At 40.1% G+C, this 23,019-nt stretch overlaps 2 protein-coding genes across 2 annotated transcripts in view; both read right to left on the bottom strand.

Moving 5' to 3' along the window:
* Positions 1–23,019, bottom strand: part of LOC145787829 (C-reactive protein 1.4-like) — an 81,563-nt gene that overhangs the window by 51,039 nt on the left and 7,505 nt on the right. The gene's annotated exons all lie outside the window — the stretch shown is intronic.
* On the bottom strand, positions 9,280–22,953 carry LOC145787852 (microfibril-associated glycoprotein 4-like). Its single transcript, XM_082599684.1, has 5 exons — positions 21,595–22,953; positions 13,989–14,085; positions 12,880–12,976; positions 12,318–12,394; positions 9,280–10,337 (listed from the first exon to the last, which is right to left on the bottom strand). The coding sequence occupies exons 1-5, from the start codon at positions 21,805–21,807 to the stop codon at positions 10,096–10,098; spliced, it is 726 nt and encodes a 241-aa protein (XP_082455810.1). The 5' UTR covers positions 21,808–22,953; the 3' UTR covers positions 9,280–10,095.

The following is a 23,019-nucleotide window of genomic DNA, read 5'->3' as shown; positions in this document are numbered from 1 at the left end:
CAACAACGAGGAGATGCTGGCCTTTGTTGAATTGGAGTATTTTCGGGGGCTTTTAGGACAGGCTGGTCATTCCACGGATGTATTGTTCAATCAACTGCAAGGACATCCCGTGTTTAGTGCAACAATGAGCAAGAACCGCTTTAAATTCTTATTTTCGAACATTTCGTTCGACGACCAAAATACTAGGCCGCATCGTTGGAAGAATGACCGGTTGGCCGCATTTCGAGTCGTTTTCGAAATGTTTAACGAAAACTGCGGCAAACATGTCATTCCAGGTGACTACTTGTCGTTGGACAAAACGCTATACCCCATGAGGACACAAATTGCCTTCAAGCAATATAATCCAAACAAGCCTGCGAAATATGGCCTTCTGTTCAAGTCGGTAAACGCCAGCAGATTCCCATACACATTTGCGGCATCGGTCTATTCAGGTAAACCGAAGGAAGAGCCATTTAATTTTTACGTTTGTGGAACAGAAGAACTGGTAAAAGGAATGGTGATGAGCCTGGAACAACACGGTGACCTTCAAGGTCGGAATATTTTGTATGACCGCTTTTACACCTCCATACCACTCGCGCAGTGGTTGCTTGACAGGGGTATAACGTCAGCTGGAACCCTCAACGCTATACGTAGAGGAATACCCCTGGAAGTGAAGCAAGTGAGTGGTAGGGAGAAATCTTCGTACGAAATTTATTGGCAGACGAGTGAGGCTGATCTCAGCCTACATTCTTATGTAGTAAAAACGAAGAACTCTGGCATGCGGAATGTGTTGATGTTGACGACCATGCAACCTCTATTGGGGATTACCAAGGATGACGGCAAAAAGAAGCCAGGCTTGTATAAGCTTTACGACTTCACAAAGGGTGGCACCGATATCATCGACCAAAGGATGGGTTGGTTCATTCACGTGCAAAGCGAAGTCCCCACGGTGGACAACTACTGCGTTTGCTTATTGAGAAGGTGCCAAAGCCACAAAAAATAAACTACCAAAAAACCGTGGCCAATGTCAATGCTGTGAAAAGCCTTTATGCCCTGCACATTCCATACGAGTATGTCAAGTTTGCTTTTGCGCAGAATAAACTATTTGAATGATTGCGGTTTTATAAACTTTGGCTTCAACCACAGCCTAAATAAAACGCGGAGCTCAATGAGAGATTTTCCTTTTTTCCTTTTATTAGACAGATAGCTATTTTTACGTTGATTCAACATATCAAGACGTTGAATACTTGTAAACATGTGCGGTTTTGCAATTAGATTGCTTATCAAAATCATCTATCCTTTTTTGTATAAAAAGTGGGTCATAAAACTAATCGTAATACTCGATGTAAAATTCAGCATTTTTATATGCTGAAACAGTATTGTATTCATATTTTATAAATCCATTTTCTATTTAGAAAATATCAATATAATGCGGTTTGAGCATAGCTGAATTTTAGCACGGATACAACGACTGATTTTATGACTTTTATACAAACAAGGACAGAAGAGAAGTAATCTAATTGCAAACCCGCGCATGTTTACATCGTCTTGCAATGTTGAATCCACGTCGAAATGATTGTATTAGCGTTGTATTCAATTTCTCGTATTATCGAACTGTAAATGTGCAGCCACTTGTAATTTCAATGTGCCTCATTGCATATTCTTAAATATTTCTGAATTTGTGTGTACATAACCTGACAGAACACAGGTTGCTTTACCATTGAATCAAGTTGAAAAACGTTGCTGCAAGAGCCTTGTTCCAATTGCTGCAGTCCGGTATTGCTGTAACCAAATCAAAATACTTATCAATATTTTGCTGCCAAACTGACATTTTTATCGCATAAACGCCCATTAGGCAAAAAAAAAAAGGCAGCTAATTCTTTGTAAAGTATTTCTCCAGGTTCACAATGATTTGACGCATAATAAATACTACTTTGAATAAATCTAAATATTGTTTGGATTTTAGTGTGTGGCATATGAATCTTAGAGAGCTTATTGAATCCACAAGAAAATGACCCGAGGCATTACAGATTTTCCTTTTGATGAAAAGCGTTGTGACGTTCTGTTAATTAATGAACCGTAACTGTTTTATTTTGAATTTCTTTCTGACTTCTGTTTATGTAAAGCATCATCGACTTTATCGGGTAATCTTACTCCTAGTACTAGCCTTGTATGTAGCCGAGTTCACATTGAACTTACATTGAGAGACGCTGTTGCAACTACAATACATTGCATTTAAACCGCTTTTTTTGTTGCATGATCTTCCATTCGTTTCGTGGATTACATAATAGTATTTGATAAACGCCACCCTGCTTCTTCAGCTGGTCTACATTTGTTAATAAAGCGTAGGAGTTGCTGTTCTTGGAACCGAGGTCACAAGATCATAATCCAAATTGGTGTGACACGCGTTCAGAAATCTCATTACTGCATGTAATTGATGAAGCATTGTTCTTTTAGTCAAGAAGCGAGCTTTATTTTGAGCGTGGGAAAAGTTATTATTTTGCATGAAAAATATAGATTCAAATTGAGATTATGTAAAAAAAATTTAATCACAACATGGCAATGCATGTTCTTCATTACTCTACCAAAAAATAATGTGTAAACTCACGCTACAATTGCTTTAATCGCAAAATAATCCAAAAGTCATAAGTCACCTCAACATTTCAACGTCTATGAGCAGTTCTAAAATTCACGTAGGTTTAATTTTCGGATATGCTCAGCGTGAATAATTTTACAAAGTGAATCCCAAAGTTTGAAGCCGTACCTTAAAAAATAACAGAGATATCACTCCTAAAGCATAAGAAGAATCGACAGCCCCCCCCCAAACTGAGCAAGACTCCAGAGAGCCCAACCTCGTAAGGGTTAAAGATGAATTGTCGCAGTGTTTGCTTTACGCGAAAGCTTATGGTCAGCGTGATAAATTAGAAGGACGTTTTGTTTTGGATTTGGCTAAGCGACTCCCGTTTGACGCTAAGCAGCGTTATCTTGACTTTTTAGGTGATCAGTATGGTAGCACTGAGGAACCTACCTTTCAGAGTTTGTTTGAATTTGTAGTACGAGAGGAAACGCGCAAGTCGACTGATTTTAGCATTATGCTAATGGGCGATTCTGGTGAGTCGCAGCAATTTAAAAAGTTTGGCAAAGGAAAATTGCCTTCATGTCCGGTTAGGCAGACGTCGGTAAAACCCCATGATAATGTGATTTCAGGGAGTTCGCAGTACTCGACTGTTGTTGGCGCACCGCGCGGCGGTGTGGCCAGACGTAGTGACATACCGGCATGTTTTTGTTGTTCATCACGTGGTCAAGTTGAATATCATTTTTTGTCTAATTGTAAAGAATTTTTGCGCTTGACACTTAAAGGTCGGAGAGATGTCATTGTGAAAGCTGGAAAATGCTTGAACTGTTTGCGCCAGCATATGGTTAAGGACTGTAATCATGCAAACAACTGTCGTCAGTGTGGGCCTAACAACGATAGGAAACATTATTTTCTCCTGCATGATTTTTATGTGACGTCACGTGATTCTCTGGATTCGGTCGGTAAAGATGATGCTGGTGCCAGAGTTCCTGTGCGTAATGTTAAGATTGGAAATGTTAAAGCAGCCTTTAACCGCGTTACTGCTGCTCGTGTTTTGAATCCAATGACTGGCAAATCGAAGTTGGTGTATTGTCAGCATGATCCTGGTTCGCAGTTGACCTTTGTTTCGAGTGACTTGGTGTGCGAACTTGGTCTTAAACCGTATGATAAAGCGTCGTTTAAAATGGATACTCTGGCTGGTCAGAAACCTACTTGTGCTGAACTTGTTAAACTCAACATTCAGTCGTTAGAGACGAATGAACTGTTTTGTGATATAACTTCGGTGGTTAACCCAGCTTGGGCTGACGATGTTAAGACTTTACCACATAAGCAGGATTTAAGTAGTTTCCGTCATTTTCATGACGTGAATATGTTTCATTTGAATGATTGTAGTACTGTAGATGTACTGATTGGAAACGACAACGCTTATTTGATGTGGGCAAAAGAAGAACGTGTTGGTGAAAATCGTAGTGAACCGCATGCTTTACTCACTCCTCTCGGTTGGTTGGCTTGTGGTGGTAAGTCACCCTTAGTTGAAAGCGTTGCTAAAGTGTGCAGAGTGCAGACGTCTTCAGAGTCGGATGTCATCTCTGGCTTTCAGCGTAAAATTGAGTCTCGTGATATGGAAATAGCAGACCTGAATAAAGTCATTCAGGATTTGACTTTGCAAAATGAAACCTGTGAATTGTCTCGCAATGATAATTTGGCTAGAGAACTTGTCGAACCGAATATTGAGTTGAAAGATGGTCGATTTGAGATACCTGTTCCGTTGAAGGAAGATATTGATCTACCTAACAATTTTGTGTTGGCGTCAGATAGAGCTGCTGCTTTAAGAAAGAAGGCTTTAAAACAACCTGAACTTCGTGATTTCCTTACTGACACCATGAAAGATCTTAAATCTAATGGCTATATTGAGCGTGCTGGTGAAGCAGGAAATGTCAAGGGATTTGAATGGTATTTACCATACTTTGTGACGTCACAATTAAAAAAGCGCATTGTTTACGATGGCAAGTCTGAATTTCGAGGAACTTGTGTTAATGATGTAATGTTTTCGGGTCCTGATTTGTTAAACCCTCTGGTAGATGTCTTGGCTAGATTTCGGCTTGGTAGATTTGGTCTCATGGCTGATGTGACTAAATGCTTCTTTCAAATAAAGTTACCTGAGTCGCAAAGGGATTTGTTTCGTATATTGTGGTTTGAAGATGATGACCTTGAAAGTGGAAAGATTGTACCATTTCGTTTTTGTGTACACCCTTGGGGAATAAAGAGTAGCCCATATATCGCTTGCTTGGCTATAAAGAAAATGGTCGAGCAGAACCCCAGCGGTGCTGGTGAACTAACTCTCTGCAATATTGCAGATAATATGTACATGGATGATTTTATATTTTCGGCTGATAGCTTAGAGGAAGCTCAGCAAATCACTCATGAATCAATTGCTTTGTTTGATAGCCGTGGGTTTAAACTTGTTAAGTGGAGTGCTAACAAGGAGGCTATGATTGTCTTGTCAAATTTGGATAATGAGATGCTTTCACCTTTGATTCGTGACATTGACTTTCAGACTGAAAATATGACTTTGCCATCAGCGAAGACATTGGGTTGTGTGTGGCAAACCGAGTCTGACGAGATGCGTATCGCATGTTCCTTAAAGCCCTTAGCTAAACACACGCGCCGAAGTATGCTCAGTCAGCTTGGACAAAATTTTGATCCGCTAGGCTTTGGAGCGCCATTTTTTCTAAAAGCACGCCTTATACTTCAGCAATTGGCGATAGACAAGTTTGATTGGGACACCGAGGTCCCTGATAGCTTTGTTAAAGAGTGGGAGTCGTGGCTTCGCTCTTTGGACCTGCTTAAGGATTTTTCGTTACCGAGATGGTATTTTGCAAACTCTGGTGTGTGCAGTCCTGATGATATTGTTTCATATCAATTGCATGGGTTTAGTGATGCTTCGAATCAAGCTTTCTCTTCTGTTGTTTACTTACGTAGACTGGTTAACAGAGTTCCGAGTGTGTCTTTCGTTCTGGGTAAATCTACCATTGTTGTAAAAAATCAGTTTTCTTGGCCGATAGCTAGGAAAGAGCTTGTTGCCGCTTTGAATACAGCAAGACTCGTGAAGCAGGCCTACGAGGCATTGAAGATGCCCGACTGCAGTAAGTATTTTTGGTGTGATTCTCGGACTGTGTTGCAGTGGGTTAAGAACCCTGATTTACGTTTGAATAAGTTTATTACGCGTCGAGTTGAGCATATTTTATTGTTGTCTGGAGCCCAGGATTGGCGTTTTTGCCCTACCGATATGAACCCAGCTGATGTTGGCACAAGGCCAAATCTTATTACAAAGAAAGAGTTTCGAGAGTTGTGGTTAAATGGTTCCAGTCTTCTCTATCAGTGTGAAGAAATTCCATCTGTAGAAAACCCCACCCCAGTACCTGTCCATAGCCTATATCTTCGTGACGAAGAGGGGTCGCTTGACGTTGGACAGGGTGGCCTTCACAGATTGATCGAGGCCGCACCTTCTTTGTATGTTATGAAAAAGAGAATTGCTTATTTGGTTGCTTTTGTTGAATTTTTGTGCTGTAAAACGAAAAAGCGTAGCTTTATGAAGCCAAAACTGGACGCCTCTTATCTTAATAGAGCCTTAGACTTAACTGTGAAGTTTGTTCAGAAAAGCGTGTATGGCGATGTGTTACATTTAATGACCAAACGATCGCCGGATGCACTTGAGGAAGTGATAAAGCGGGGTAGTGTTGGCGTTTCGCAACGTGAGAAGAAACGCTTGAAAGAATTGCGTTCACTTAAAAAGTACAGACCTTGTGTAGATGATGCTGGTGTAATCCGCATTGAAGGGCGCTTAAGTAATTCTCCCGAGATTTCTCTAGAAGCAAAGCATCCGATTGTTTTGCCTTCGAAACACCCTTTCACTAGGCTTGTTGTACTGTCGCATCATAATCGAAATGCGCACTGTGGAGTACAGCACACTTTGTTGTCTACGCGACAGAAGTTTTGGATCGCTAATGGTAATGCTTCCGTGAAGAGGTATCTTAATGATTGTGGTGTATGTGCGATTGAGAAAGCTCGGCCTATAAGGCAGCTCATGTCTGATTTACCTTTGTCTCGCACAACTGCCCATAGGAAACCCTTTTTTGATTGCGGCTTGGACTATCTTGGACCATTGACCTTTGTTGAAGGTAGGAGTCACAAAAAAGCTTGGGGACTCTTATTCACATGTATGGCATCTCGCGCTATTCATGTTGAGCTGGTTACGTCATTGTCGCTGAGTGATTTTTTACTTGCCTTTACAAGGTTTACAGATTTACGTGGGCAGGTTAATGCTATCTATTCCGATAATGGAAGTACCTTTCAGGCAGCATCTAAGAAGTTACCCGAGTTGATAGAATCAGCTGAATTTCACAACGCCCTGAGACAGAGAGAGATAAACTGGGTATTTATACCTCCATATGCTCCGGCGCAAGGTGGCGCCTGGGAAGCAATGGTTAAACAATTTAAAATTGCATTTTTTCACATTTTGGACTCTTCAATACGTAAGCCCAGTTTTATTGAACTGCTTACGTACACCAGTAGTGCCGTTCGGATCGTGAACGAACGCCCTTTGGTACCTTTGAGTGACGACCCTAGGGATTTTACTGTCATCACCCCTGCCTCACTTTTGACCCCATACTTAGACCCATACTGTGCTGTTGGGCAACCACATGATCGTGACCAATCAAGAAGGGATTATCGGTTCAATTTGTCACTTTCTCAGCAGTTTTGGAGTAAATGGATCGATTTTTACTTGCCAGGTCTTCAGGGCCAGAAAAAATGGCTAAAAATGGCCGAGAATTTGGAGCCTGGTCAACTTGTAGTGGTAGGTTCTCTCCAAGACATTGGTAAACGTGGGAAGTATCAACTTGGGAGGGTGCATGAGGTAGTTCCACAAATTAGGAAAGGGAAGCCTGTGGTTCGTAGAGCCAAAGTTGCCGTCTGCAACTATGATGAGAGTACGGGGAAAGTAAAAGTAGACTACGTGTTGAGGGATATTTCGTGCCTCGCCCCCGTAAAGAACACCTAAGTGTTAGGGTTTGAGCCTGGTTTTGTCTGCGGTGGCCGACCCTTGTCTGAGCCCGGAACAGTCGGTTATTATCGCAACTATTGTATATAGCGTCATTTTAGCGTGTACCTATGGTACCAATTTCATGTATCGTCGTGTTTATTCTTATTGCTGTTCATTCTTTGCATGCCCTTTGTATTTGCGTATTAACTTAAACGTGAGTGATTCAAACAATTTGTGTATCATGTGTTTTTATTCATTGGCTCACGATTGTCCTTCAATTCTTTTTTAGTTATGCCATGTTAGACTGTCATAACTAGGGGCCGCTATGTTACGGCCAATCTCTGTACAAATCAAACGTCATATAAAACCGTTCAAGTCTACTGAATATTACGTCATGGAAGTTGCTAGAAAATGTGCCAAAATTGCACCAGCGTTCATAAGAATTGTGTCAAACCTGTCAGACCTGTTTGGGCCTGTTTAAACAGGAAATATTACATCAGCTTTAAACACCTGTTGGAATGACTTCATAATTGTCTTTCATTATTGCGTCACAGTACTGCATACGTGAATTTGAGATATTGCTATCTATTCTGGTCATTCGTAAAATGATTGTTTTAAAGTTGGCCGCACTTTTAACTGTTGGCTTAGTGCTTGCTAGCTGGACAAAGGTTCCGTCTTTTATCCAAGTAATCTGTTGTGTAGTGACAGTTTAAGTGGTGTAGGCGTTGCACCCCCTCGTTTTCGGTAGCCTCGGGCTAATTTTACAGGAATACACTGTTTGAAAAGAAGTTCAAGTGTGTGTTTCTTCGGTCATTATATACAGACGAACGGATTAGGGAACTTTATGTTAAAATTTTCCCAAGAAGAGATTATGGTTTACCGCTGTGACCAGTTCTCACTTGCCAAGTACTTCACATTGAATCTTCACGTTACATGCGAGAAATCATTGGGCACGTGGACATTTCAAAATGAATTCGGGCGCGCAGTTGATGATGCATTGTGGGTAAAATTTGAATATGGGCACTGTAGGAGGTTTTCCCCTACACATCATTCTCTTAGTCGTTGCCGTACAAGAGCTCTTATCTCCCGATTACAAGCTACGACAGCAGTAGCCTATAGGACATTGTTGTTTGCTTTTAGCAGCACGATCCTAATTTATTTCATAAGTGTAGATAGAACTTTCTTTGTCAGCCCAACGCTGCGAGTTGACTGTGGAAATATGGTTTTTCATGAGCTTTCGGAACACGATTCGGATAGTTCATTGATTTGATAGCTATGAATCATGACCTGTGGAAGCTACTTAATTTACTGCCTCAAAACTTTGACATCAAAACTGGGTATTCTAAGGGTATTTGCTCTTATAGAATGCAATAAACAAGTTAAAGTTAATGCTCTGATAGCTAGAAATGAATTAGAAGAGAACGAGATAAGTTTAAAATTAGCCATTAAAAACCTAAATGCCAAGTCCCAACAAGCAAAAAGAAAATTATTCAAGCAATCCTCAGGCTTGGGTGATGCTTGGATCGTCCACTGAGCTAAAAGCTAATACGAGAAGTCTAACCACGGTCTCCTTGACAACCTGAAGTATTCTGACATACATCATGGCAGGCCTCTAAAGATGACGGAGTTTGAGAAACGTGCAAGCTTTGGGCTGCTTAAACAAAAACCACACAGATTTACCAGAAGTCTTATCAAATATGGAATCCACCAATGAAAAGTCAAGTCAATGGGGAAAAATAGTCCACGAAGCAAGAAAAAAAATTTGAAGGATAACACATGACACAGTCAACAAAGCCATATGACATTTGACACAACTAATCCACTTGAAAAATGTGCACTAACTCCCATACATAAAAATAATAATCTATTTTACACCACTTGGGTGAAAATAGCGTCAATAACATATTTGACATACTAGACCTAATAAGCGTCACTTTGAAGAAAGTCTGCGCTTGGAAAAGCTAAACTCTAATAATAGATCAAAGTTACTCCACAGCACCATCTTCGGATTTCAAACAAAATCGTCTCCCTGTGTACATCGATGCTTCATCCCATAATCAATCCAAGACAAAGCCACCTATTTCATCAGAAAATGACGAAAAACATTCCAATAAAGATGAGGACCCGCAAAGAAACACTAAAAGTTCTAACTAACTAATAGCCTAATTAACAATTGCAGGAAGTCCCACTTCAATTAAAACTAGTTTTGTAACAACTGTTCACAAACAAATCATGCTTTTTTTACTACATCAATCTATTTAAGCTTGTTTTGTAATGAACTTGTATTTGGAACGTCTGAGTTATGAGATATGCTTGATATTACGTTGACATCATAATTAAAAAATATACATTTGCAATAAGAAAGTCGATGTATATGTAGCTTAATTTACTGCATGGTAAAATTACATTTTGCTTGTAAAAAAATGGATACAAGTTTTATAAATCATAAATACAAATGAAACTCACAAAATTAAACTTATTTATTGTAGAAAATAATTTATTTTTTCTTAAGTTTCATGTCAATTTGTTTGAGAGAGTATTTGAATCCTCTCCAAGGCTCCCATTCGATTCCATCTGCAAACGACTCGTGTGGTCCTCTCAAGTACAATTCATTGGGATTGGCTTTATGACAAGCTGCATACCACCAACCACCTTTGTTTGCAGTGGCGCAATTTCCTTCTGACCATTTGTCCTGATCGCGATCCTTGGCACTGAAACGTGCGGAATACAAAGCTTGTCCTAAAAAATATGACATCGTAACATTTTTTAAAGAGGTCTTGTGAACTAAGAATAATTATTCTAAAATGTTTTGAAAAGCTAAAGTTATGTAATGACAACAATTAAATATATGATTGTGTGGAAAAACATTCATAAACATAATCAAAAAAACAGTGGAAAATTAATTTTTCCATGTTATTGGCTAGTTAAACACATCTGAGGGATACAAAGTGTGGTTGCAAGGAAAAAAGAATGCTTACGCTAAGGGAATTGCGTGCAAGCGAGAACATAGTTGATAAAAACTGATTAATTAAGGTCACTAATGCCCTACAAACACCATGCTGAAGCCCTCCATGCTAAGCTATCAGCACGCAACAACTTGCTGAGACGCCTAGCTGGAACATCCTAGGGTGCTAGTACATCCACACTCTGTACAAGTGCTCTTGCACTTGTTTACAGCACCTCCGAATATGCTTCCCCCACTTGGTGCCGCAGCGTACACACTTCCAAAATTGACACTGCCCTCAACACCACCATGAGAATAATTACTGGTTGCCTGCTTCCAACTCCCACTGACTTTCTGCCGGTACTATCAGGCATCGCCCCAGGTAGACTTCGTAGGGAAAACCACGTACGTAATCTCGTCCTACAAGCTATGTTAAGGGTTGACCACCTCCTCAACCAGATTGTCCTAAACTCGCACTCCCAAAAGCCTCAGCGCTTGAAATCTCGACGCCCTTTCTCCCGACATGCTGCAGCTATCTGCAAATCGAACTTCCACATTTCCGAAGTTTGGAGCCGTGAATGGAGAGAAGTTGCGAGACCAACCCAATTCACAGTCCTTCCCAATACCAACACTCCACCTGGAGCAGAACTACCCCGGAAGGAATGGGTGAAGCTCAATCGCCTGCGGACTGGAGTGGGCCGTTTCAGCAGCAACATGTTCCAGTGGGGCCTCGCCGATTCACCATCTTGTACGTGTGGCTCAGATTTTCAAACTGCATACCACATTATCTATCAATGTCCTGTATACCGACCACAAGATAGACATGTAGACCTAACAACGCTCGATGAATGCACAATCCATTGGCTGCTGCGCCTGGATGTAACAACGTGATCTGTGGCGGCCTCAAACGCAAGAAGATTAATGCCCTGATTGAACAAAAATGGAAAACGCCATATTCGAGTTTCATCCTTGTTTGGGATCATCAGTGGGACGTCGTTAATTTTAGTTCGAATGGGGCCTTAATGACTTTACAAATCCCCAAATCCACTTGCTTGATAAAAGTACAATGAAAAAAAGCAAATAATCAAAGCCTCGATACCAGCCCAGCTGAAGTTCTATATTTAACTACCGCGTTACATAAACGCTTATTTGGAATTTTACTGCTGTATTAAATCAGTTTTTCAATGACTAAAGCTACTCAAAATAGCCTATCTCAACAAGCTTTTCAAAAAATGTCCTAGGCTACAATGAAAACCGAAATCAAGCTAACTTAATGTAGCATTGATGAATTTGTTGAGTCTTTTAGTTCGCTGTAAGCAGGCTTACAGCGTAGGTTTTACTAGCTACCTAATAAAAATTAGTGGAAGAGATAACAGAAGGAAGTCATTTGGATTTGCAAATTAATATATTAGAAAATACTAGATTTTGGGGAATTATCCTTCTGATAAAAATCTTCGGTCAAAAAATCCTCAAATATCTCAATTGACCTAAATCCCTTAATATGCTGTCATGTAATCAAAATGATTTTGTTGAACTGGTATTCAAAAAAATTGTTTTTGACAAACTGTCATGTCATAGTTGAAACAAACTCTACCTGCAGTTCCACTGTAACCTCCAAAAGTCATGGTAAATTTTTTTTCCAATTTCAATAACAAAGTTACTGAAGCAAGAAATACAAAAACATAAAATGTAAATTACAATGGTCTGTTGAAGGAAATGGAACACTAATAAAAAGTAAATGTTTACACAACAGTGACGGCAAAAGTAATACCCACCACGTAGATTGATGTACAAATAATCCAATTTGATTATGAATAAAGAAATCTCAAACTGAAACTGGTCCGTTGCTTTTCTGGATGAAGTGCTCCATATTTAATCTTTAAACGAAAGTTTAATTTCCCGTCGGGTAATTTTAAAAACTCATTAAAACGTTGCTGAATCCCGATTCTGCTTATCACAAAATCTATAGATTTAAGGTGGTAATGAACCCATCAGCTTGGCCCTGATATAAATACGTTAAAGCTCTCTATTTTGTGAATTTGCTGAGAGCAGTGTGTATCCGACCAAATTGACACATATTCGGGACAGAATGCTAAGTGGGAATGAAGTAGTGTGACTATATTTAATGAAGTAGTGTGAATATATTTGCTCCATAAACTATGTAAACTTCACAGGATGAAGTCTTTGATGGGAATTTGTTACGTTAAAATTGGTCAATGCCTTTTTTGAATTCTAGGGCATTTCTTACTTGAATATTGTACAACCAAAGTATATAATTATGTCTAGTTATCGTTTCTATTATTTTGTTTAAAGTTCTAAGACAAAACTTTCTCATACTTGTAAAGAGTATATCTTGTTTCGCCCTCAAAATCCTCCATATCTACTCTCATTTCATATTCTCCATTTTTAGTCAATTTATGGAGGACATCTAATCCTGAAAGAAATGAAACAATTTTTAAACGATATTGTTAAAAACATGGTAAGGTGGCCCCACGGCTGTCTAGGTGGTGTTTCAACAGGACTGAAATAAACAGGGCCAGACAAACTAATTACTGATATTAAGCCTTATTTTTTGTTTGACAATGTAAAATAATGTTTCCTTCGTTTTTCAAATTTTGAAAACAGTTACTTGCTCTGTGACGTCATACATGAAATTTGAGTAAACAAAAAGTCTACATCAAAATGCAATGTGAGTGCACAGTGCACAGCAAACGCATATGATAGAAGGTGATTAAATTCTATTAATGGTTTATGCTACAACAAGATATAGGTAGTTGGGTTTTTATAATTATAAGTAGACTAAAATATTTTACAGCACTTAGCAATCGAAAAGTTAAATGAAAGCAAAAATAAATAATTTGTTTCAAATAGCCTTTTGTTTTAAACGTTTTAATAGAGTATCGGTAACTTTGTAAAAACGTGTTCCTTTGAAAATGACCAAACCCAACTTGAGTTGCAAATCATAGCCATGCAATATTTGCATGCAGTTATGTACACATGATGAAGAGGCTTCAGCGCACTGCTCCCTTTTTTTACGAGTAAATTTTAAGCTAACGATTTGGCTAGTTTAATCTAGCAACGTCGCTTAGTTTCTTTGTCCCATTTGCTATTATATTTTTTTTTTATATTTGTTTTCAGATATATATCTGATAATATATCTGCAGTAGCTTTAGTTGTTGCAAATTTTTAAATTGATATTGTAGATGTACGCTGAGTAGAGTGTGGTAGTCCTATGCTGGCTATAGACTAACAAACAAATGGACAGTTATCCATAACAACAAATATGAGACTCGGAATACCCTCTCCCTCAAAAAACTTCTGCGTAGCCTACACCACTGTTTGCATTTGCTTTGTTGATGTAAATATTAATAAGCTGATAAAAGTTATTTTTTGTTTAAACAAATTTAATCATTTAACCTACAAAATATATCTGACGTGTTTTTTACCTAACCAGAACTCTCCTTCCAATCGTCCAAAACCTTTGACATAATCTCTAAAATTTCGATAGAAATCCTCTGAACCGTCTATTCTCTTCTGGAAAACCTGACAAATTGTTTACCATAAAATCTCAAAGAGGTAAGTATTTTAAACACGAGTTACAATAAAAACATCTGAGGTACACCTGAAAAAAGGGTTACCCAAGGTCCCAAGCTCCCAAATTATAATACCAGAAGCCCGATACTTCAGCCACATTAACGGTTGAAAAAATTCTGAACCACTATTCATGGTCATTCTAACAGAGATATATGATGGCATGGTAGAAAAATAACTGAATGTTTGTGACAAAACTACAAATCATTACGTGCAGAATTATACTGTAGACTACAATATACCCCAATACGGATATTTTTAAATCTAACAACATAGTAGGCTACATGCACTGTCAGAAATGCTGCCACAGCGATTTATTGTTTTTTTTAACTGTTCAAAGTTAACTTTATAGCAGTGGTTCTCAACCTTTTGTATTGGCGACCCTTTTTGTACCTTCCAAGCAGTGGCGACCCGTAAAAAATCTTTGTCTAAAATTGGGTTATAGGTGAATTGTTTGTAAACAGTTGTTCGTAAAACAATTGTTTGTAAACAATTGTTCGTAAAATTAATTCTTCGTAAACCAATTCTTCGTATACAACAATTCTTCGTATAGGTGAATTGTTTGTAAACAGGTGATAGGTCAATTGTTCGTGAACAATTTTTTGCAACAGCAAGGTTTGTCTTGCAATTTCCGATGAAGGTGCATAATGCAAATTTTCCTGAATAACCAAGTTACGACGATATAAACAAATAAGCACAATGAAAAAGCGCATTTTTTGTTATTTATTGGAATACAACAATTGTCTGTGTTTAGCAATTCTTTGTTTACACTACCAATACTACTTTAAGTAACTTCGTACAAATTGTCCACGAGCCAAGTTTAGTATGAAGTATTGTGTGCAATTCCACGCAAGTAATCACAAATTTCATCATCTTGAAAGTCTTGACGCCAAGTTCGGACGACTCTAGTTAGTCTTTCTGCACTGTCCTTGTAGGCTACTTCTTCTTTGGAGGGGGTCCTGCCTGGCCACTGACATACTGTTCAATGCGAACCTCATTTAGGTTTTTCTCTCGCTTGATTGCAGATATGAACTTTCAAATATCTGGATGATTTGCAGATACCTGGAACATGAACCCTCTGTGCCATCCTTCAATGCTTTTATTAGTTTTGGGAAGGCCACTGAGGACGCCATCATAGCAGTTCCACATTTGAATTGCAAACATTGGAGGACGGCGCCCTTGACGACGATCTGGGCGCCCAACCCAAGTGTATTCAAAGTAGTCAATTACTGGCTGAGCAACATCTGGTAATACATTCCCATCAATAAGAATGTCAAAGGCCCGGCTGACTTCATCTATAGGCACAAAGGCCAGAGACGACAACATGCGCAGCCTCAGAGCAAACTCTGCACTTGTCTCGTACTGCTCCTTCAGGCCACTTGATTGCGTCTTTCTCCAAATGCACTGGCACAAATGGAAAAAACAGCCACGGTGAGTTGAAAGTGGGTACTCTCTGCTTACTGCACTGACCATTAGGGTGGGGTGAAAAAGTACTAATTTTGGATTTGAGCATTCTCTCGCAGATATTTCTTGTGGAGGTTTGAGAAAACATCACACAAAAAATTTCAGCGATTTTTGACAACAGGAACCTACCCACTTTTTGAGTTGAAATTTCATAATATTTCAAAATATCCCTAAAATTTCAAAGTTTTTTTCGCATTATTTAAAGTTGATATAATATTGTAATATTTCTTTTATACCTAAAACTATTAGTTTACTTATGTGTTTTTCCCAATATGGGGCCAATAGATGCAAATTAAAGTAGGGAAATGAATCATAAAAAGTGTAAAAATCTTGGATTTTTCTAAAAATTTACCAAAGTCAAAAGTTACACTATCTAGTTTTGTATAGGCCAATAATTCCCGCATCCAATAATTTCCTCGTCGAATAGGGCCTCGTCGAAAAAGTGCCGCGTCGAATAGCCGTTTACCCTTTTGTGATTGTCTGACAATTTGATACAGACGGTCTTCTTTCGTTTGAAACTAGATCAAATTTCAGGACAGGTGGTGGAGAGCCAGGTGAGTGTAGCTTCGTCCAGCGTTGCTATGCCATGCGTTCCATTTGGTGCCTTGTAGATGGGACATTCGAGAACGACATAGTCAGCAGTTTGTTTCTCCGCTCCGCATTCGCTGGCCGATGAGGGAGCCAGACCCCACTTGTGCATGTTGGAGTGGATTTAGTGGAAGCGACCGACTCCGGTTCGGATTCTTTTGAGCTTGACTCAAGTCGGCTGAGGCAGGTCCATACCAGGGGGGCGCGCCACCGGGTGGGGTATAAAACCATGTAGTTTGATGTCGGTGGCGCACCACGCTGCTTTCCAAGTATCTTCCATGAAGTGTGCTGCGCTGATGGCATGATCGCTGAATAGATGTGGTAATTCAACAGCAGCTGGCACAAAGGGGTGTCTTGACTTTAGTTGCCGGGGAGATTCCTGAGGTGGGATGTTGAGTTTTGCATGGAGCAAGTGGTTAGGATCCCCCGCTCGGCGAGCCATGTGTATTATGGCTCCCTTTCGGCGGAGCTCAGCAGGTTGGATGCCTGCAAGGATTGGTAAGTACTCTGTTGGAGTTGGGCGCAGGCATTCAGTCTTCAGTGAGTCACAGTTCGCAATGCGTCGTTGATTGGGCTGTCGATGAGGCGGGTGTGGGCACTGCGGCACCAGGCAGGGGCGCAGTATTCAGCAGTGGAGTGAACCAGAGCCAGGGTTGCAGTGCGTAAGGTGTCAGCACCTGCACCCCAAGTTGTGCCTGCCAGACGTCTCAGCAGGGCGACGCGAGATGTCAGCTTTTTGCGTAGTGACTGTAAATGGTGACGGTATGTGAGTGACCTGTCAAGTGTAACCCCAAGGTATGTTGGTTCTGGGCAGGGCGGCAGAATTTTGCCGTTAACGGTCACTTTCAGGTCACGTTTTGCCTCCCTGTTGTTGACATGGAAGACTGCCGTCACAGTTTTACTTTCGCTGAGCTTCAGTTTCTATTGATGAAGGTATCCAGATATGGTCGTCATGTCTTGGCTCAACGTCGTTTGTAATGATTGCCAGTCTTTCGCAGAGTACAAGATGGCCAAGTCATCAGCATACGCATATTTGTCAGATGTTGTTGATGGTAGGTCGTGCGTATAGACGTTGAAAAGGAGGGGAGCCAAGACTGATCCCTGTGGGACACCGTTTTTGAGTCGCCGCAGTCTACTTGGTTTTCCGCTTCCGGTGGCAAGGGTAAAAATCCTGTTGTGGATGAGTTCCATGATCATTTTGACCATGTGCCTGTCAGGGAGTAGGCGGAGTAGCTTGTAGACTAGGCCACGGTGCCAAACAGTGTCATAGGCTGCTGTTAGGTGGATAAAACAGCCCCCGCTTTCTTTTTTGCCGAGAAGCTCTTCTCAATATCTTAAGTTAGTAGTGTGACTTGGTCTACAGTTGACTTCCGGTGTCGGAAACCAACTTGTTCTTTGGGAAACAGTGGGTCAATTATTGGTTCGACACGGGCGTAGGTCAGTCTCTCAAGGATCTTGAAAGGGATGCAGAGCAAGGAAATGGGGCGATTTGCATCGTCTAGTGGTTTGTTTGGCTTAATGGCTTAGGGATTGCGACGACCAGAGATCTTCTCTATACTTTAGGAATCTTGAGGCGGCACAGGCAGGACGACAGGAAATTGTATAACCAGGACTTTAGAACATAACCAGCGTGCATGATAAGCTCTGGACATATCCTACCTGGACCAGAGGCCTTACCAGGTTTTAGGTGCTTGAGGGCAGCATTGAATTCGCTCCGTGAGAAGGAGCTAGAAATGCTCTCCTGGTCTGGTGTGTTGATCTCCCAAAGCTTTGTCACTTCTTTGGTAACAAACCGATCGGAGATATGGTTACACGGCTTACATATCCCATTTTTTATTACCTGCGATGCGATCTTATTAGCAGGAATGGGACATTGTCGGGGTGATTGTCTTGATCGTCCGTAAGGTTATTGAGTGTGCTCTACGCTGTACGGCTTGAGTGCGAGAGATTGGATGGTCTCTGTCCAGCGTTCTTTTTTTTTGCATCGAGTCATTCCAGAAGAGCCTTGGCGGCTGAGGGTGTTGTTTGACCATCTGAAGAGCTAACAAAAGATTGGTAGAGGCGCTCGCACTCTGCATCCCTAACACGGAGTGTAGTTACTTCTACGACCGCAGCACACTCTGAAAATGTGATAATGGCAATGCTTGCGGATGACACCAGAAAAGTTCGAGAAAATGCAGTCAAGGCAATATTGAAAATGCGCAATGGGGCAAATATTGGTGATAGATCCGTTCGGAAGTTTGTTGTTCCAACGATAAATTATGAGGCCAACCATTATTCGACATCACCGTATATTTATGTTATGAACATATCTTCACAACCACAATTACATCTGATTACATCATCTCATATCGTGAAAGCAAAATAGAAGTGAAAAGCTATCCAAACCACTCCCAATCAGTAGAAAGAATTGTGAAAATGGTGACTGATGCATCGTACAAAGTGTGTGGGTTTGATAGAAGACATGGATTCATCCGTGCTGGTATAGCTTCCAGGAATCTGATTTCTGCTGCAGATACAAAGGCGCACAACAGCCAAGCACATTTGTAGATACTGTTAACACTAAAATCAAGTGCTAGTATATTTGTGTTACAATTGAATTAGTGACTGTTGAATCCAATTGATTTTGCATGACTGTCATTTTATATTCCCAAAACTGATTTTAAAATGCAATGGTATTCGATTTTTGAAAAAAATTGCGTGTTTTTGCAAAAAAAATTAAAGCAATCGAATCTCAAAACCTAAACAAAACTTGTATTAGAAGCTAATCCAAGTCATTATTAGTGCAATGTAAAATAGTATATTAAACATAGCCAAAAAAAGTGTCTTTAAAGTTCTATTTTCATAAGCATATGTTTTGCATATTTTTCGAAAAAGGCAGAATTTTCAACCCAAAAAGTGGGTAGGTTCCCAAGGTCAAAATTTCTTCAAATTCGGTTTCTGGTCGTTTTATGTTGTTCCACAAGAAATATCAACGAGACAAAGCAAAATTTTTGGTTCACCCCACCCTACTGACCATGGCCATCTCAAAGTCAGTCATGATTGTCTCTGGAACAGCAACAGCAGGTAACAACTCCTTGATCTTTTGCAGCAGATGAATGTATGTCTCTCTCCTTTTGTCTCCCAGCAGGGCATACACCAGAGGCACTGAAGTGTTTTCCTTCAGTCCGTGTATTGTGTAAAGCTGTTCAAACAGTGAAGGCACTGTCTTGAAGGTGCCGTCAGCATACCAGTGCTTTGAACGGGCAAGGAGCTGCAGATTTCTTTCAGTGGCAAAGAGAACCATACGGTTATCTGCAGGCCCAGAGCCAAGAATGTTACACCAGCAAACGTTTGCTTGTACTCTACTGGAAGCACAAGGTCACGAAGAGAACGTGGGATTGCTGGGCCTGCATTTTCCTTCAATCGCACTTTGGTGACTGCCCTTTTCATGCTCTGCACACTTGGCAGTTTTGATGCCGTGGCTTGACTGAGTCCAATAGTTTCTGCTGAGACGAGGTAACTTGGGGCATCACGACTGTCTTTTGCTGCACAACGAATATTTTCCATAACCTTTGCTGCTTCGACATGACCAGCATCTCCAGCATGATTGTGCTCACCTCTGGATTGTACAATGGCTGCCATAGCAGTTGTTACTCGTGCAGGACATTTCTTATGAAAATGCTCACATTTCCAATAAGTAGTTTCCTGCCCTTGTGCGTTAAGTGCACTATAATCTTTGTAATAAAGCTGGCCACTATACAAACGTTTTGGCTTTCCTTTTTCGCTGCTCACAAACTGTAATGCCATTCTGAATCAGGGACTCTTCACTCTGTCTGCCCGTCTACACTCTACAGCAGGCCTGGCCAACCCGCGGCTCGCGAGCCGCATGCGGCTCTTTGCCCGGTATTATGCGGCTCTTTCGTTCATATTGTATTTGTGTTTTTTAGGAATTAGCAACAAGAAAACATAGAGACTTAGCTTTATTACCGAAAAATGCCCAAGAAAACATGATCTTATCCTTTTGCAATGCCACCAGACAGCACCATTTTACAGGAATATTTATACCCACATTTTTGTTGAAAATGCTCTCAGAATGCACCAAATTCAAAGTAATTTTTCAAAAATTTCTGGGGCAGGCCCCCCCAGACTCCCCGCCGCTGGGTGTCGCCTTTGGCAAAGACTTCGTCGGGCTTCGCCCGCCGGCCGTCAACCCCCCCCCCCCCTTTTCTAAATTCCTGGCTACGCTACTGCCAATGTGTATGATGTGGCTCTTTGCCGCTAACACGTTATAAGAAATGAGGCTTCTAGTCTTTGACTGGTTGGCCACCCCTGCTCTACAGGTACAGCACGTCTTTAAGCACAATTTACAATTAGCACATCTCTAGCATAATATAGGTTACCCTCATTGATTGTTCGTAAACAATTGTAACTGTTTTTTTTTTTAAAGCTCTAGCCCAACTTTTATGAACATTTCTTTACGAACAATTAGTATTACGGTCAATCAAAAGTTAGTAGAATTTTTGCGACAGTACCAAAAAAATTCTTTCTTTTTTTCATTTGTAATAAACATTAATTCGTTACAATTAAGGCCATGGCAAAAACTGCAAGTACCGATTAACTGCTGACAAACGTTTGCATTTTTAAGTTAAACATTCATCAACAATCTGTCTCAAAAGCATTAAGTTGGACATAGCCTTATTAAAAGAATAACTCATTTACATGATTTGTTTTTTAGTTGGGAAATCGAACCTTTGTGCGACGTCCTTTAAAATGGCAAACGACGCACAGTTTTGAGAGTCACTGTAATACACAAATAAAGCATAACCAGAATTTAAAGTTCGTAATTTATCAATTATACTGCAAACTCGGAAACTTTAACGGACCCCCTGAAATCTCTGGACCCTGGTTGAAAAACACTGTTCTACAGTGTCATCAAGCGAAAAATGGCACTTTAGTTAATATACACTGGACTAGGACTTGGTTTGTTTTCAGTCTTTATCCTCGGACTGACAAAGCTTTAATAGGTTATTTCTGGTAGTTTAGCATACTTGTAGAGACTCTTGACGCAGGGCCGGTTACCGAGATTGGCAAAGTGAAGTTTTCCGATTGTTGAAGTGTTGTTGCCGGGGGATTATTCCATTCACTAGGTGCCGCTCAATGGAGAGTAGTCCTACAATGTTTTGCTCAAGCGCACACCCCGAGAGTCGAACCAGCGCCGCGTGACCTTGACCCGGGCGTGTAACCACTGAGCTAACGGGGCGGACGGAGAGGTTTCTAACGAAACGGGAGTAGGCTAAGCAAAAGTTTACCAAGCTTTAGACTAGCTTCTGTTATGACTCGTTTTAAAATGAAAGCAAAAAAAAAACATTTCATAAAACACATTGATTACTTGCATTTGATATATGGAGGAATGTGGTTTCCACTTACCATCCATCCACCACCTTCAGTTTCCATATCACAGTAAACCCTTAAACGAGTCAAGTCACCATTCCCATATGGATAGATGGTATAAACCCCATTCTCGCTGATTCCATCATCGAAAAGAAAGTCTGAGCATGTTTGTGGAAACATTGCACCTGCAAGAAGTTGCATTGCACAATAACTATTTGACAACAGAGTCAAAGTATCGGTAAAAGACATCCTTTAATTTAAGGAACCGTTTATCTTATCATTGTCACGGTTTCTTTCTATCTCTTACCGAAAAAGACTTGGAAAGGGAAAGGTTCAATGACGTAGTTTAATGGGTATAACCGAAAAGCAGTCAATTAAATGTCGAATAAGTTCTACTGGTGAAATGATAATGAAAATTCTTGAAGGACTCCAACGAATGGTTCACCACTTCCAGCAATTAATCAAAGTAACAGTAACAGTGAACAGCAATAGATTCCAATGCTTGCGACTATTGATCGAGTTTAACGTATTCCACTCACAGCTTCTCATACGATTCTAATGTCAATCAGAAATTATATTAGCATCAACTTTGCTTTACTCGTATTCAATACTTCTATTCTCGATCAACAATAAGCTTCTAGATTGTCACGTAGGAGTAGAAGGTTCTAGAAAACACGTTACATAACAAAGATTTCGCAATCACAGATCTACTGTTAAACATCCTTATGACATCATGACAAACGTCTCTCGGCAATTGTGAAAAACAACAGAACATTCCAGATTTGTTCTGAATGAATGTCCCGAATGCTCTGGAAACACATTACATAATAGAGATCTCGCAATCAAAGGTTACTTTAGGTCAGTAATCGATAATAACACATCGCTCAAAAATTCCATAATAAAAACAGCACGTTCTGTCAAGATACAAAGCAGCCCGTCGCGAGACCTCGCACGTTGATGGTGACAATCATGAAAAACGCTGTTGATAATAAGCAAAAAGATATTACGTATTAAAGATAAGTTATAATTTAACTATTTCGATAAGTTATGGTACATTATAAGAGACATGTAGCTATTAAATAAACGTGAGTCTTTAATTTGAATAAGTGGTCAATGTCCACTGAATTAAAAATTACAACAAAAACATTTTGGCGCAAAGGATGAAGGTAATTTCAGAGTATTTTAAGGCTTCTAATTTTAACTTACCCTTACCTTGAAAATTACTTTTTGCATAGAATTGCCTTGCCTTGTATTGACGTTATGTTTTGTTTATGACATTTAAAGTTCAAACATTATTTGTGTGCCAAAACACATTAACAATGTTGTAAGACAGCCGCAAACAATTTTTATGATCTTGATGGCTTTATCGTAAAACAGGGTATAGTGGTCATTTTGATTTTTGCACATGACTTCGCGCATGTGCAAAAGCGTGATATAAATGCAAACAGTTTGTGCGAAACT

The sequence above is a fragment of the Aplidium turbinatum genome, chromosome 18 (assembly GCF_918807975.1).
Source record: "Aplidium turbinatum chromosome 18, kaAplTurb1.1, whole genome shotgun sequence".
NCBI lineage: Eukaryota > Metazoa > Chordata > Ascidiacea > Aplousobranchia > Polyclinidae > Aplidium > Aplidium turbinatum.
This window is presented reverse-complemented; position numbering and strand designations above follow the sequence as displayed.